This window comes from Cyphomyrmex costatus, unplaced genomic scaffold (assembly GCF_001594065.2).
Source record: "Cyphomyrmex costatus isolate MS0001 unplaced genomic scaffold, Ccosl1.0 scaffold141, whole genome shotgun sequence".
Lineage (NCBI taxonomy): Eukaryota > Metazoa > Arthropoda > Insecta > Hymenoptera > Formicidae > Cyphomyrmex > Cyphomyrmex costatus.
Window position 1 is genome coordinate 652,510 of NW_017275402.1, and position 17,972 is coordinate 670,481.

At 31.2% G+C, this 17,972-nt stretch overlaps 2 protein-coding genes across 3 annotated transcripts; both read left to right on the forward strand.

Annotated features, from left to right (window-relative positions):
• The first annotated feature begins 1,800 nt into the window (after window positions 1-1,800).
• LOC108783075 (UBX domain-containing protein 4) lies at window positions 1,801-4,802 on the forward strand. Of its 2 annotated transcripts, none has more exons than XM_018551527.1 (7): window positions 1,801-2,000; window positions 2,206-2,340; window positions 2,475-2,917; window positions 2,991-3,263; window positions 3,355-3,672; window positions 3,745-3,977; window positions 4,160-4,802. In XM_018551527.1, the coding sequence occupies exons 1-7, from the start codon at window positions 1,919-1,921 to the stop codon at window positions 4,293-4,295; spliced, it is 1,620 nt and encodes a 539-aa protein (XP_018407029.1). In that variant the 5' UTR covers window positions 1,801-1,918; the 3' UTR covers window positions 4,296-4,802. The 2 variants fall into 2 exon arrangements, with proteins under 2 accessions (XP_018407029.1, XP_018407030.1); XM_018551528.1 differs by having other exon boundaries at window positions 3,355-3,663.
• Window positions 4,803-7,396: 2,594 nt separating this feature from the next.
• On the forward strand, window positions 7,397-17,004 carry LOC108783093 (homeobox protein ceh-19). The gene is made up of 5 exons (XM_018551555.1): window positions 7,397-7,585; window positions 7,999-8,121; window positions 13,234-13,460; window positions 16,051-16,187; window positions 16,716-17,004. Exons 1-5 carry the CDS (start codon window positions 7,417-7,419, stop codon window positions 16,927-16,929), a joined length of 870 nt encoding a protein of 289 aa, XP_018407057.1. The 5' UTR covers window positions 7,397-7,416; the 3' UTR covers window positions 16,930-17,004.
• The last annotated feature ends 968 nt before the right edge of the window (window positions 17,005-17,972 follow it).

Below are 17,972 nucleotides of genomic sequence, written 5' to 3' on the forward strand. Positions count from 1 at the left end.
GAATCACATACGCAACGCGTCGGCACGCTGCGACCTTCAAGTAATGGGAGCGACTTATCCGTAGGCCGAGCCGGCGACACGACGGCCGATGCGAGACGCCCGCGAATGTTGAAATCTCGGCAGGATAACTGATAAGGCGTACGCGTACGCCCAACTTTATCGCGACATCAAATATGCGGAATAGACGCACTCGCCATTATAACATTTTCAATTCCACCGTTCCGCCGTAAGTCGCACAACCGAAACGATGGAATTGAAGAAAATGGCGGCGCACACGCGCGGCCGTCACCTGCGCCACCACCCTCCTAGGCACATCCTACGTACCGAACGATTCCTCGATTCTCGAGCGACATGCGATCGCACTTGCTAAACGTCATGATAGGTTATACGCACCTTTTTTCAGATACTGTGCCATTCTTGAGGAATGTGTTCACTCAGTCGTAATATTAATAAAAGCAACAAGAAACTCGTTACCCGTAAGTTACTGTAACATCATTTACATAGCACAGACTGAGCAGAAATGGTTCTAGTCCGCCGTTTCTTGTTCGTGGCATAACTACGTAGTTGCAGGTTTGCGGGCTGTTTACAGGCGCATTCGCAACGAGCGACAGTTGCTCCGAGATTTAGAACCACACTTTCACCAACTCCGATTAACTTAATCGACCAATTAGTCCATTGGAATTAACCAATCGCGTCTGTCGTCTAAGATAAATGATAAATGCGATTGGTCAATCCTGCAAAGTTAATCGAAGTTTGATGAAGGTCACCTTTAATAAAAAGGTATCTATGTATCTTCAGTATAACGATAGAATATTTATTTTTATTTAATCTGGATTATCATCTTTTCAATTTAATATTTAAAAAAATTTAATAAATCACAATGATTTAATTAATTGGATCGACAAAATGATGTATTAGGCTAATTTACATGAAGGTGGCAAATTTAAAGGGGTGGCATATTTGGAAAAAAATTCTAAAAAAATTGTCGGTTTGTGCCAGACGCGAATAATTGAGAAAATTGTCCACTGATTATTAGATTTGAGTCAGGATGTCGTAATTTTAATTGTTTATCTCGTATCGATTTTATTTGTTGCTGTATTATTAATATAAATATTTTAATAAAGCTGAATAAATTGAAAACTTAAATGATTTTATTGATATGTAGGCTACATATATTTTAATTTTTGTAATTATAATTAATTTTATTATCAATTGCGTATAAACTATAGAAGGTAATAATCGAACATAAAATTTGATTAATTTAATTTAAGTTGCATTTAAAGCTTGAATAAGGAAGGTAACGTATTAATTAATTGCATTATAGGGTCTTAATTCGGCCCTGATTATGTCCAACAAAGATTATTATGCATCTCCGCGCTTTATAACATCTAGTCGTTATAAAGCAATAAGATCCACTTTTGTGGACGTTTTTTAGGACGTTCTTTTATTGGAAGTTTATACGTTGTATGAATCTTCACGTTAGATTTGATTTATAACGAAAATTTTTATTAATTCTCTAAAAAATAGTCCAGGTTTGCCACCAATGATATATTATTGTATGTCCAATCATCCAGCATAAATAAAAGATTTTGTTTTTTAAACTGATATCATATATTTATTAATAAATGAGATCTTAAAATATGCCAATTGGTAAATAAATATTCCATTAATTACGATAAAAAAATACATATTTAATTTAGCGATAGGTGGGAGTAGATCATTGTTGTAAATGTCGTCATCAGGTCTGTAGAGAACTATAGAGAGTGACGACTCATCATACACCTATCTGAACCTCACTCTGAATTTGAAACGTCAAACCATCGCAAAATTTCTAGTGTTTCACTCCGCAATTTCTTCATTACGTCATCAATATTGTTAGAGATTATAAGGAAACGAAATATACGAATATTCTCATATAATGAAGTGGTTTGCGGGAAGTATTAATGAGGCGGTTGCGACGTCAAAATCAAGGAAGGCAGTTTTCGTTGTATTCGTAGAAGGTATGTAATCCAAATTCTAGGTTAGATTTTACTCCAGTTTGATCCGACTCGAAATTATCTTTTTAATGTAATACAAATATATGTATATAATATGACATGCGAATACATGAAATATGTGAAGTACACAAAATGGATACTTAAACAAATCAACCATATTTACATAAATTTTGACAATTGTATAGATATTAGCATAATATTCTTTTAGGTAAAGATGACACATCGGTGCAACTTGCTCAAGCAATTGATGCTACGGAAGTCTCCTCTCGTCTGGAGAGAGAACATTTTATTGCTATAAGATTAGAAAGTGGATCCGAAGCATATAGATTCTTTGCGCAAATTTGTATCCTCTTATATAACATTTATATCTTTTTGTTTTAATATTAAGTTTATCATATTATATAACATTTATCTTTCTGTTTTTAGTATTGTTTATGTTTATCATATTTTAATATTTTCCTTAAATTTAACAATTAGACCAATTGGTACCAGTACCATCCTTATTTTTCATTGGAGAAAATGGTACACCACTGGAAATTATTGCTGGTAGCGCAACTGCAGCTGAATTAGCATCCAAAATTGATAATGTACTTACTAAGGCAGGGAAGAAGAGTAATAAACAATCTTCGTTAAACTTGATTGATGCAGAACAAAAAGCTACAGCTGCCAGTAGCAGTAGTAATAACAATGCTGTTGAGACTACATCTAATATAAATGATAATAATTCTAATCCAAATACAGATTTAACTTCTGACATAACAGAGTCTGTTACATCAGATATTTCAAATAACGAAAACTATGTCACGGAAGACACAGCAAAATCTGCAACTTCGTTAGATACAGGGAATCAAGATAATAATGAAGCATCAGCAAAAGTTGAAGATGAACAAGAAAATCAAAATAAGGATTTGACAGCTGAGGTATGTGGATTTATTTATTGAAAATATCAATATAATTTTTTAATAACAAATTATATTTGTCACATATTTTTAGGAAAAGCTTGAAAGAGCACGACAGTTAATTGACCTCCAACGAAAACAACGACAAGATGAGGAACAGAAAAAGGAACGGGAACGTGAAATTGAACGACGCAAGATGGGACGCGATGTGCAAAAAATACGGCAAATGCAGCAAGAGTTAGAAATAAAACAAGCTCACGAAGAAAGGATGCGAGAAAAGGCTGCAGAAACTGCAGCTCGTGAAAAAGTCAGGCAACAAATCGCTCAAGATAAACTAGAACGAAAACAGAAAGAGCTTGCTCTGCAGGTTAACATCATTTTAATAATTTTAATTATTTTAATGATTTTTATATTCAATTAGAATCAAATCTAAAAAATTCTTTTATTTTCTTTAACAGCAACAAATGCAACAACCACAGAATCAAGAACAACCCAAATATAATCCAGCACCTAATAATAATGTCATTGTGACTAGAATTCAATTTAGATTACCGTCCGGCAATTCTCATACAGGACGATTTGAACAATTCAATACTTTGCGCACCTTACGCACCTACGTTACTGAAAATATCAATCTACCCTTCCGACAGTTCGCCATGTCAACATCATTTCCTAGAAGAGAATTGACTAATGAGGATAATGACAAAACTCTGTTGGAACTAGAATTGGTCCCGACAGCTGTTATTTTAATTCTTCCTTTGAAAAATGTAAATAGAGTAAGGTTTTCTTTTGTTAAGTATTACAATTTTAATTATACTCGCTTTATATTTTTTTAAATATATTTTCAGTCTAATGTCACGGCAGTGGTATCTTCAGCACAAGACGTTGGATTCTTCTCACGCTTCATATGGTCCTTCTTCACACCCGTTATTCGTATTTACAATTATATAGTAGGTTACTTTTCCGGCACTAACGGAGACGCAAATCAAAGCGGTGATTCCAACAATGATTCCGTAGAAACGGCAAACAACTCCGACAGAGCTATTTCACCAAATCGGCGAAATGTAGTTCAACCTTCGGGGTAGGTTTTTTCCAATAAACATGTTAAACAATCTTGTAAGCCCGATTATAAAACTATATAGAATTATATTATATTTGAATATATTTAACAAAATTGTATATAAAATATGTATGTAATTTTTAATATATAATGAATTTAATATTTATTTCATTTATTAAATAAAAGTTTTATTCATGATACAGTTTATTTAGAAGATACTTGGGTAATCAAGGAGGGACAACAATCAGAGCGCAAGGGAATATACACAGACTACATTCAGGTGGGGATGATAATGATGAGAATAATACTTGGAACGGTAACTCTACGCAGCAAATGTAAAGGAACACAAATCTCGCTCACAGCAAGGAATAGTGTTGCAAGCAATCGCTATTCACACATACACACACACACACACACACAAAATCAATTACTATTCCTTATATAAATCGTTATGTTGTAATTAATATTCAACACTTCTCACTCTTTGTTGTATAACACGTTAAAACTTATCTGCAACATATTCTTCTTTAATGCACGAGCATTAAATTTTAACGAGCGAGTTCTATCATGATGGTAACATATTTGTTGGTAGCATTGCAGGAATGAATATTTATTAACTAATACAATATTTTACAATTAGCAATAATGTGAACATTATCTGGATTCTTATCGTAATATATAACATTTATTATAATGCTAAAGTGTAGCATCAATGTGCGCATTATAATAAATGATAACGTATATTTCAAGAAAAAAGTCGTGGGAGTATTAAGCCACAAGTGATATATGGACCAAATGTGAAAGGTTCGTAAAAACTAACGTGCAAATCACAAAAGTTTCACGAATGTCTTGATTTTAAGTACTTGAAATTTTAATATCGGTTTTTTTTATTTTAAGTTTAATGAGATAATGTAAGTTTTTCTCTTTTTTCTATTAGATTTAAATCTTTTGGATCTCGGATCAAATAATGGAAAATGTTATCCGAGTGCCCCTGTTAAAGATAACGATTAGATTAATTATATTAATATTCAATGAATATATTTTTTGTTAATATTAATAGTATACAGATGCACGGTCTGTCTTGCGCGTGTAACACTTGCACGTGACACTTTGCGCGATACTACTGTATCTCTTGATTTATTATTTTTTCATTATATTTAATAACATAGTATATATGTAATTATGAGTCGAGATAATTATATTGTCAAAATAACTAGATACCGGAATCCATATGTGTAAAGGCTTTGTGAAAGTAATAATATAATTAGGGATGGTTATTTTTTTGAAAATAGCAAATGAGCACAGAATATAAAGAATGCAGGTCTATCTTAATGCCTAAGGAAATAAACAAAGGTTTGTGGCATTATCTCGTTTTCATTAAATTAAATCCTTTTCCGTAAACTTAACGAAATATGCACATACATATACATATTTATGTTGTATTATAAAGTGTTGGCGATTTATATTAAATTACGTTTAGTAGCTTTCTAATATCTATGTACTAAACATGACGCAACTTCAACTTTATATATTATACATATATATAAGCGTAAATACAACGTAAAGATTTTTCATGTGTTGAAACATGACTCCAAAAATATGTTCAAGGAACCTGTCGTTCCGAGTCGCGTATCATGCGGCAAATGTGTTTAAGAGGAATGAAGATATATCTTAACTTTACACTTGCCACTGGCCAATTAAGCGTGAAATTAACAAACATTTTGGCTTACCAGCCACCGCGAAGGTTTCAATTTTCTGAACGTGAAACGGCAACAGCCTATCAGAGTAATGCTATACATTGGTAACATGATCTTGTAGTTACACCCATTGATAGTTTTTAGAGAACTCTGTCCGCGCTTCACAAAATTCTTGTGTTATAAATCAAATGAAATAATTCTCGATCTTCGATTGAGGCAAATATTTTTAGAAATTAGTTTATTTAAAAAAATTACTTCTTATTGTAATTAAGGAGTTTAAATTATACTTTAGCTTGAAAATTATTTAAGATATAATGATTTAAGAAATTGATTTGTGTAATAAAATTCTAAGTAGATTATATTAATTGTTATATTTTGAAAGAAATTTATAATTATTAATTTATGTCATTATTCTTCGTACATCAATTCACCTTATGCATTACTATTAAAATAATCTCATTAATTATTTATTAAATGAAGGAACAAGTATATCGAAATGGCGACATGATATAAATTCACGGATATTCGCGGACACCATTTCTTGACTGTGTCTAATAATACATCGAAGGCCCAGTTTTTCGTGTTTTAGGCAACGCACTCAAAATGATCTCATTATTATATATATGATAATTTGTAAATGTGTGCATCACGTAAGAGAGATGATTTTCACAATAATTATCATTAACATCAAATTATCACCGAAATAGCGATTTTGAAATGACATGAATTCGTCAAATGCATTAAGTATCACGTTATTGAATTATTTATTGGACATTAATATAATTATTAGTTTAACATTTTCCAGATGATATAATCAATATATTTTTGTAGGTTTTATTCCTGTTACGCTTTATAATTAAATAAGTACTTAACTTTATTTAATATAATAATAGTGTACACAAGTATTTTTTAAATTCAAGTCTAATCCATCTGTTGTTACTTAAATATATTAAAGTATATTGTGTGTGTAGTCATAATCTATGATCTCCTTTTCCTCTGCTCTTTCTATTAATTATTAAACTTTATAACTAAATCAATTTCGTATCGCATCTGCTACCTATCATGATTATTAAACGGCGTTCCGTGGCAGTGACAGAAATTTATAGTCACCTCATTACCACCGTTTAGTGGTCGCTACCGTCTCGCGATACAAGATCATTAAAAGCTCCTTCCAGAAACGCACGTGTTTGCCAAGATCCGCCCAGAGGTTTGTGTTATTGGTCGATCTTGCGATGACGTCGTGAGCACGTGGCTCTAAGATACCGCCTCAAGGAACGAAGAATTTGACTTGAGTGCCAAAAAAATATTGTTGGACACCGTGAGTAACCCCGACAAAACAGTCACTGGTTTCGGTTCTAATCTTCCGAACACATCGAGGGGTACCAATGTAACTCCTTGATTCTTTTGATTGTCAGAATCATCGATTCTTGTTTTAATTAAAATGTAAAAGTAACATATACATATTAACCGATAAAGAGAATAAATGAAATTGTGCAATTAAATACAATTTTAGTGAAGTTCTATTATCAATTATTTGATTCTTCAGACGTCGATTAATTAGTAGTGTAAAGTGGATCTTTTTTTTAAGTGAGTGATATTACGATTGATAAAAAGAATTTGAAAAGATAATTCTTGAAGAACACTAATCTATCAGTTGTAGAGAATTCTCAATTGGCGCGAAATATTTATTCGCGAATATCAAAAACATGATTTTATGTTACTAACAGAATATTCTATTGTTGCTTTGACAAAACGCGTTCAAGATGTCCGATGAAGAGATGAAAAAATTAGACTCATCGAAGGAAACGAATGATTCTGTGGAAAATCCGAGATTATGCTCTTTCAGCATCGAAAGATTACTAGCAAGACCGAGCAAGATAGAGGAAGAAGAAAATAAGTTCCCGCAACAGACCGATTTGTTTTGCCAAGAAAGTGAGTAACAAAGAAATTGTTTTCTAATTTCTGTTATAATTAAATGTTAATCATTTGTAGAAAATGGTAACAAATAATGTATTTATATTTTGCTTTTATTCTACAAGTTCTTGAATTATTATATTGTTAAAAAATGTCTTCATAATGTAATATTCTTAAAAAATTATATTTTTTATCAATTTATTACATTATAAGTCATTTATTATACATAATGTGATATAAAATCAATTTTTAAAATAAATTTTTGATTAATGAGAATTTTTAATCAATATAATATTTTGTTATTACACAACAGAAGATAATTTTCTGGCATTTTTTTTATTTGAAATTATAATAAATGTTGTAAGCAATCTTGATTCAACACAATTTGTGATGATTAAACAAAATAATCACATAATGAATTGGATAACAAGATAATGAATTGGAGACAAGAATGCTTGTTGCACCCGATTCATCCATGTCAATGGCGGAGGAAATCGAGCTCGATGATACTGACATGGTATGCTCAACATCTCCTGAACCAGAGCTGTATTATGGTGAGTTTCATTAGGATCATTACGCTCTATTATATTTTCTAACAATCGTATAAATATCCTATATTTGAAAGAATATTTCTTTTTCTGTTGTTTTAAATTAAAGTAAGAAGAGAGAATATTTTCCAAGACACAAATTGACATTAATAATAAAAAAAATTATTATAACTGTATCCTAACATTTACATGTTTAAATCATTATTTAAGAAATTACAAAATTTATTAGGATCAATATTTAATTTGAAATATATTTTTTCGGCTTATATTTATTATAACAGAATATATTCAGGTAATGCCCGCAATTTCTTTACTTCTAGATAACTTTTATCTAGGACATAAGTGACTAGCCTAAGTGTCTAAATAAATAATGAAAATATGTTTTATTTTTTAAGTACACAATCGTATTTTAAATAATTTTGTTAAATATTTAATATCATTTCATTACATAGATATGTGCAAAAAATAAATTCGCTTATGTAAATTTAATGTCAAAGCCAGAATTTGTACGTTACACAGGTGTAAAACACTTGTATTTATTATTTCATAAATAGTCTAATTAATAAAGTCATTTTAAGCAAAAACAGACTAATAATCAAAATTCGGCAATATTTCAATTTTATAATAATTATTGAAATATATTATTAGCCAATACCGCCATTATTGCTAGTATACATCTTATTCAGAAGCATTTGTTTTGTCTAATCAGATAACCATATTCGCCGATGGCAATACCGATTTTTAAATGTTAAATATTATTAATATATATCAGATGCGTCAAAATCGTTTAATTAAATGTCAGTGATATTTGCGTATTATCGTAATTAAGTAAACTTAAAAGTAATTTTATATTTTAACAATTCTGCTAAAGATAATCAAATTTATAAATACAATAATCTTTTCTTTTATAGATAATAATAATGTGAATGATACAGTAATTGAATAAGTTTTTTTTAGAAAAAAAAGTTTCGACTTTAAAAGAAAAGTTACCTTATATTTTACCAAAATACAAATTAATGAGCAGATTGTTTTTAAAAGGAAAAATTTTATATAATTATTTAACACTGACAGTTGCCTGTAGTATCTTCAGGAAGTTTTTTTCCGAATTGTCATTTATTATCTATAAAATCTTGATGGTGTTAATAGGAGATAAAAGTAGTCTTCTCTTAATATAATGATAAATTTATGCGGAAGTACACACGTAAAATCTTCAAAGATTACTTCGTCTTTGAACTCGAGAAATATATACCGTCGGGACCGATTTTGCATCGGTTAGCTGGCAACATTATTACGGATATTAGAGGAACTAATTGTTATAAAATCTACATGAGACTTCTCTTGCGGTAACGAATCTGTAAGATCGCGCGGAGAGGACTGTCGCCTGAGTTTGATCCATTACTTCCTGCAGGCTCCACGCCTACTCAATGTTTCTGCTCTTCGTCCACTATTTATCTGTCTCCCCTGCTAATTCTGCCATGCAGCAACTTTCTCTTATTTGCAGTTAAATGTAAAAGAACGGTACTGGTAATGCTTCTCCAAAACTTTTATGAAATATTATTTTCAAAATTATGCTTATAATAATCAGAATTATTTACATTTCGTATAGTATAAGATCGAACTTATAAAAGTCCAAGAAACAAAAGCTTTCTTTAAGACGTAATAATGGTTAGTTTATTATTTTTGTACACAGTTCATTATATTATACTACTATAATATAATTTGCTCAGTAAATCTTTTCACATGAAATTATTTCCAAGAACAATTGTTACAAAAATATGATCTTTAGAAGCACAGCATTTGCATTTAACATATTTCAATTATTATCCAAACGTGGCATAATGGAGAACTAGTTTATGTTTTACGAATAATTAATGAGAGTCGAGCGACTCAATTCTGCGGCATCTCATATACGTCTTCGAGGACCTCAACGACTAATTTCCATCCGAGGGCACGTAACCACGTCGTGATTTACACACCGTAATGGCCGACGCGATAAATTCGAGATCTAAGGAGAGGACAATTCTCGTTTGCGTCGTGTGTTGGGACTGAGACATGTGGGACGTAGCGTCCAACTACAAAGCCGTCAACGTGACACGTAAATCTTCGTGAAAGAACAACATAAAGAGCAAGAGGTGATACGAGAGAAGCACTTCTTGAATGAGTCTATTATGATATCGAACGACAATTTTGCATTCGTATATGACACTCTTTTTATTGTATTTTTAATCTCGCTTAGATATTATATTTCTCAAAATCGACGTCGTGACAAAATGTATCATAGAAATGAAAGTACTGAATGTCTAATGTCTCTCCTGAAGTGTTAGAATGAATTTCCAGATATATCAGATGTATTCTCTTGCTTAAGTTATTAATAATTGTTTGTTCATAAATTGATAAGTAATTTAATTGTCTATATTAAGATCTTGAATGGGGCAACAAAGGACCCAATCATAAAGTCGTCTTCGGGACAGATTGCCAATCTTCGCGACTCGCGTATAAATTAATTATACTCGCGGTTAATGGCGAGTGCGGCCAGCAACGTCAGACGAATGAGATTTTGGCCGCGCTTTATCTCGTACTTCTGCTCGTGTGCCATTCGTCACCGAATAATTAGGGGACAAGTTCGCCATGGCTCGTGGCAATTAGGTAAACTAGAAGGCGTGGTATTCTATTTCCGCGACACGTTCAACGTGTCTCTGTTCCTCGCTCTTCTTCGCCCTCCGTGTTGTCGACTCCTTTTTGCGGTCGTTTCCTCCGCACCAATCCTTTCCTACTGCTTTCCAGAGCTCGTTCGTCAATGCAACCGAGTCAGAAACTCGACGACAAATGAGCCGTGCGAGACTCGCCTCTTGCAGACTCTTTTCTTCCTTTACTTTCTATGTGCTTTCGTTCTAAGCAGGTTGTGGTAATTAAATATGCATTGTCAAAAGAATAATCCACTGAATGAACTTAATCTTATATATCTATATATATTATATGAACACATATATTATAAGTTTTATAAAGCGATCAATAATCTGCTAAAATGTTATTTAATGTTAGAGTTACATGTTCTTAGATACAAGTTAATTAAAATTATTTAATAATTTATGTTTTATTAAATACATGCATATAAAAATTATATTGTTTTGATCAACGTATATTTATGCTTAATTGATATTCGTGGATTTAGTATATTATAAATTAATATCTCTGCTTAAAGTAATTGAACAATTTTGTTCATTTTATAGATTAAAAAAATTATTAAAGATTAAAAATATAAAAAAAGTTACGCTAATGTTTAGGACAAAAAGAAATTTCAAGTTTTTATGATATACGAAGTTTCACAATATTGTTTCAATATCGTAAATGTAAAATTAAAAGATAATAATTCAGAAACGAAATACTATCACAAGAGATGACATAATTTTCTTTTGAGACATGGATAACTACATCGAGTATGCTTGTCAGTAGTGCGTTTCGCGCGAAGTGAATTAGAGGCAGTACAGTTTTAGCCGACAATTCTGCAATACGACTATAGGCGAGGAAGCCGCGAAAAAGGCGCGAGAAACGCGACAATTACGTCGCCATCTGACAATTAGTAGCCAGTAAACGACGCATCTTGGCATAATGTCGCCACGAATAGCTTTTGCGGAATATTTATTATCGCAGAGCACGAGAAATCACCTGAACCGTAAGTTGAACTTTCCCGTTTTTTTCTTCTAAACCGAATGGTTTTCTGTCAAAATAACTTATGCCAATGGGTTTAAATAATTATGGAGTAAGTATTGGTTTTATTTTAAAGATTTTATAATTGTCAGTTCCTATTTTTAATTTTGTTCTAATTTTTAGGCCGGTATTTATAAAATTTTATTTTTAAAATCGTCTTAAGAGTACAGCAATCTTAAAATGTCATAAACTAATCACAGAACTATATTAACAGCAGTCTTAAAATAAAAATGGACTATGAATGTACTTTAAATTAAATTACAAATAAATTAAGATACAATATTTCAATTAAGATATAATTATAATTTCAACTTTCAACTTATAATTTTAATATCATATATACATATAATTAATAAGTAAATTATACTTTTTTGAAATTAATATTTCAAATTAATTACATAGCACTGCGCTATTTAAACAAAAAAGTCACTTGAAAAGCTGTTGAAAAATTCTCGAGATTATTTCAACGACGATCAATAACAGTAACACAATATTCTCAGCGTTCGTCGAAAGCGTGAAAGCTCAGTCGGCTGTTGCAATGCCACACTTTTTCGTCGGATGACGAATGGGCAGATAATTAGAAGATGATCCTCCGACGTTTAAGAGACCGCGGTCTTGTTTCTAACCGCCTAAAAGCAAGCCCGAAGACATTTTTCATGACACGCGGCTCGACGTCGTGTACAGCAAGTCTTGTAAGCCGGGATAAATATAAATATAAACAACTTTGACGTACAAAAAGTCACGAGATTGATGAGAAAGAGGATTCCATGGGGGTAATTGGAGTCCGCTCGCACTCAACGCGTGTTATTCCCTTCTTTTAAAAGTGATTAAAAGGATAAAGATATGGTGTCCGCGAGATATACAGCAGGTTGTGGATGAATGATGACGCGGTTTCTATACTCGCATCAATTATTTGCATCCCGTTGTGATACTTTTTCTTTTCCATGTCGAGGAAACTTGCGTTTTGTAATTTGTATAGTACTTAATAATCGAGTTATATTTTAGATGGTTTACTTCCGATATATCAATACATGCATCCGTTTATCAAAAAAGAGGAAGTTATACATGATGCAGATATTAAAGTCCTAATTGCATCTTTTGCATGATATAAATATTGTTGATACACATGCCACAAAAAATGATATTGCTGAAGTACATATAAAAATTTAAATAGACACACACTGGAAATAATTTTACTGGACTATCAAAATAATTATGTAGAAAACTGAAGCACGATGATCAATGCTCCATGAAAAATTTTTATTTCTAGTAACTAATTGAGCGTACTATTATACATAATTATTTTGATAGAGTTTGAAAAGTAAAGAGCTTTTTTTAAAAGAGCTTCTGTTTTAGCCATTTTGTTCGTGTTACTTATTCCGATATACAAGGGACGGAATATTTTTACAGAAGCGTGCACCAGCAGTAGTGGCGCGAATTCAACCACGAGCGCGGACAGGGATGTTCAGGAGAAAACCGTCACCGCTATTAGCGACGACGAAAGGAAGAAGAGGCCACGCACGGCATTCACCGCCACGCAAATTAAATCCTTGGAGGCGGAATTCGAAAGAAACAAGTATTTGAGCGTGGCAAAACGGTTGCAGTTAAGCAAAAATTTAAAGCTCACGGAAACACAAGTAAATCTTTTACTTTCTCCATAATTTCTTCTTAAGTTATAATTTGTCTTTTTAGAAAAGAAGCTATTACACATATTGTGATATTATATATATTACAATTTTCAAGACTAAATATCAGCTATCTTCTCACTCTGTTTTACAAACACTATTTATAATTCCGCCGCTAATTAGTTCAGTATATTCCTATTATATTGAGCTCCACGTCATAAACAGTGAACAATTATAATTCGACCGATGAGGATAAATTTAATTAAGTAAGAGAAATCCTATTTTCGGCCAAAACGGATCTTAATGCTTAAATATTTCAGTGTGAATTTATATGCATATCCAATTTCTGAAACTGTACGTCGAAATCTTTCTAAGTCTTGAAAGACAATCATGAACAGTAATAATATCACATATTAAATTGTCCAGAATAAGCTTTTCTTATAAGAATATTAATAATTTCATGTTAATAAGATAAACAGCTAGTAAACTCTATAACGTATTGCCCGTACCGGAAAGCTTGCCATCGTGAAAACAACCAAGCCTGAGGATTGCTTTCTCTTCATTTTCTGTAATGTACTACGTTCTCTATTGCTCCAATATTCCTTGGCTCAGATAATATACGCAAGACTAAAAATCCCCGCGTAGAACTATTTTTCTCAGCTTATTCTTGTCGAGCAGAATCATCCCCTTGCAAGCTTTTCAGTATGTTAAAGAGTTCACCGATTATAGACAAGTTTAATTGGAATAGAGCGCAGAAGATCGAAGCAGTTATATCCAAAAACAGGATACTGTACTCAATAAATCGCGATAATGAGTTTGACTTCTGTGAATCTTCCTCAACACCTGAAGGAGTTTAAGTTGTACTTCGAGTTCTTTAAAATCAACTAATTTTAAATTATGAGCCTGTGGAGCACCATATGTGTAGGCGCCAAGTCGTGGCGCCATGGGGGAGGATCGTCCTTTAAAACCAATTAGCACTTCTACCCTTCTTTCTTGTGAACTGACATGGAAGGAAGCTTTTTGTCATATGTATTTAACCTTTTCAGAAGTTTTTTTTGTCCGGAACTCGACCATAGTACTTAATTAAAATAAAATAAAAAAGAAAACTTTACGCAAAAAGTATTTCGTAGAATTTAGAGCAGCATATAATATTAGAAATTATTTTATACGTTATCAATATATATTTACAATAATTTAATAGTTTTCATTCATTAGTTTAAACGCATTCTACAATTTTTTTTTTTCGTTGTGATATCTTGCTTTTATTTCTGCATCCATAATCATGCCACTTTCTGTATGATATTATCTTCTAATATTAACCGGTCCAGAAAGAGCACTCTATAATTTTCTAACATGACGATTCCTCCGCAAAGCTCGGAAAGTGCAATGGTTGCGTAAGTCTCGGCAATGCACTTTATAGCCTGTGCTTAATACTCGCCCGCGCTTTAAATTAATTAATTTACGACCCGCACCCTCAGAATACTCGCCATTGCAGAGATTGCGCTACGCCGTCATCGCCAGTTGCTTACCGGCAATAATTGCCAGCGCCGGTCGAAATATCGCGAACGAGCCGGATAATTATCTCTGCAATCGCGGTCGAAAGGAAGAACGATCGGACGACGGATCAGAGGCAAGAAAGAGACGCGTCGTGCCGCAGACATAACTGTCACAATATTTCTCGGAGTTAACGAGCCAGTTCGAGAGAGCCCCTATTTTCCCCCTTCTCGCAAGCCATCTCGTACGTTCCGTCGTCGTCGTGAGGCTCGCATCCGCCGCGGAACAAAATGTACCGAGCGACGGCTGTTGCGCGCCGTCGAGGCGACGAACCGGAGAGGCGTCGATTTTTTAATTAGAATACGTCGTCGGCTCCTTATGTTCGCGAACTGGCTGGTACCGCTGGTAGACACTTTAAGAAATTTTGATCTGCACATAAAAGATAGTATTATTTTTCTACAATATGCTACTGCTTGTTAAAATTGGAGTAAAAAAGAACAATTTTTTAAGCAATTTTATAAATAAACGTAAAATATAATATATAAAAATAGTTAAAAAATTATAGGACTCTTAATATTCAAAATACAACAAAGTGATACCAAAGGCTAATAAGAGTCAAGCAACAATAAAAGAACCTCCATAATTAAGTTAATATAAGTGTATTAAATATAAATATAAAAAACTACAGGAAATAAAAAGCGTTCAACACTACGAAATATAATACATAAAAATATATAAAACAATATATAAAATCTAATATATATAAAGTAGAAATTTTTAATATATTTTTGTTCGTATTATAATTATAAATCTCGTATCAATTTATATAAATAGTATAATTATAAATTTTGTATTAATTTATATAAATATCCTTCTATCTTTTTTTTTATTTATGTTTATTTATGTTAATTGTGGCATATATTGTATTATCAAAAACGACACTAGAACTTAATATGCATATATAATCATAAGCACCAACGGCAGAACTTTTTAAATATAAATTTACAACTAATACTTAATCTCAGTTAACTTAAATACTTCAATTAATTGACAAATCCATATGTTTCATGCATTATGTATAAAACTTTTTTAATTGTATCTTTTACAGATAAAGATATGGTTTCAAAATAGACGGACTAAGTGGAAAAGAAAATACACTAATGACGTCGAGCTATTTGCGCAGCAATACTATTCGAGCTTAGGAATTCCAGCACCACGACCAATTTTTGTCGGTGATCGCTTATGGTAGATTTAATAAAAAAATTTCCAGTAGTTTCCAATAAAAGTTTTCTTCTTGTAAACAATACACTATTTGTTCTGCGAGATTTTATTACTAATATATTTATATATATTGTAAATTATTGCAAATTTTTATGAAAAAAAATATAATTAAAAATAAAAAATATAAATGTTTCTTTTATTTTTTGAAATAATAGAAAAAAAACAGTAGCAGAAATATGTTATAATTTGATTCATTAATTTTAAATTTTCGAATTATAATTTTATCAAATGTTACGGGAAGTTAAAGTTACAGAAAAATATTTGACTTTTTCGAAATTATAATTAAAATTTCGACATAACTTATTTAAGGAAAAGAATTGATCCAAGTCAATCACATAAGAAAAAAAAATTAAAATACGAGTTAGACGCAATGATCTATAATATTAAAAAGAAAATCAATAGTTTTGCGATAATTTCATGAATATATATATACATTTTCCTTCTGAATTAGTTAAATTATTATATTTTACATTAACATATGTTTTCTTGCAGGTTTTTCAACTATCCGGGACAGCCACAACCGGGAGTACCATTGATTCCGCAGCATTTAACACCGTTGCCATTGCCTCCTGCATTACCTATTATTCAACCATTGCCTAGCAATCTATCGATGAGACAACAAACATCCATCTTTCAAAACGTACCAACTAGTCACCTCTCACATCATCTAACTCAAAGATTAGACTTCAGGCATCATGATCCTTAGCTTAAGGAGGAAATTCGTCTTCAAAATTATTGATAATGATTGAGCCACATAAAATTAATTAACAATTCTTTACGATACATAATACGAGACTATGAAAGCAGACTTGTTTGCTAGTGATAACGATCGCTATGAGTAGCGTACTTTTTTTGTATATCGCATGCCACATCAAGATACCAATCGATTACGCAACATATAACATTATTTTAATTTTTTACTAAAGTTAAATTATATAAAATATATATATATTTTATCATTAAACATATATTATTTTATATATTTATATTTTTTGGTTTTAAAATAAATTCAAATTGAATACTTGAGAAATAGAAATGACGTTTTGAGAAAATAATCCAAGTTTTCTTACATAGAGCAACCGAAATTTGTCGAAACAAAACAAATGAAATCAAGTTTATGTAATTACTTTTATTAATTTTCGGAATATGTATAATTTAAACATTGATAATTTGATGCTTCTGCCTAGAGTAAAAATAAATGTTTGCTAAATTGATATAGAATTCCATTGGTTATAAAGATAATTATTGCCAAATGTATACAAGTCATCAGAACCCCAAAGGATTAAATCATTTCATGGTATTGTGAAATGAAAAGATATTAGATTATAATTTAATTTAAATGTATTAATTGGGTAGGAAATATAATATATGCTAAAATATATTCTAAATAAATTGCTTTGAGCACAAAACACCTTTTGAATAAATGTGTACATACAATTGTCTTTTCATATATGTATTTATAACAAGGATACATAGTATACTTATAAAATAATTTTTTAATATTATATGATATTATATATGAACTTATATAATAATATAATATTTGTAACTCAATTTTTTTCAAGAAAAACGAACAAAATGAAAATATTTACATATTTAGATAATTTAATTGATAAATGCAGACAAATATCGCTGTAAAATCTAATGTATAAGAATGAAAAAAATAAAGTTACAAAATATTTTATATAATTTTCCTATACAAAGAATATATATAGAATTTCCGTGTAGGATTATATAAGAAATATTCAT

What these genes read in the sequence shown, in the direction of transcription:
- LOC108783075 (XM_018551527.1), top strand. Translation starts at nt 1,919, where the DNA reads ATGAAGTGGTTTGCGGGAAGTATTAATGAGGCGGTTGCGACGTCAAAA. An exon ending in CTTTGAAAAATGTAAATAGA is followed by an intron (nt 3,673 to 3,744) that starts GTAAGGTTTTCT and finishes ATATATTTTCAG; the next exon opens with TCTAATGTCACGGCAGTGGT. An exon ending in AATGTAGTTCAACCTTCGGG is followed by an intron (nt 3,978 to 4,159) that starts GTAGGTTTTTTC and finishes TTCATGATACAG; the next exon opens with TTTATTTAGAAGATACTTGG.
- LOC108783093 (XM_018551555.1), top strand. Translation starts at nt 7,417, where the DNA reads ATGTCCGATGAAGAGATGAAAAAATTAGACTCATCGAAGGAAACGAAT. An exon ending in CGATTTGTTTTGCCAAGAAA is followed by an intron (nt 7,586 to 7,998) that starts GTGAGTAACAAA and finishes TTGGATAACAAG; the next exon opens with ATAATGAATTGGAGACAAGA. An exon ending in TAAAGCTCACGGAAACACAA is followed by an intron (nt 13,461 to 16,050) that starts GTAAATCTTTTA and finishes TATCTTTTACAG; the next exon opens with ATAAAGATATGGTTTCAAAA.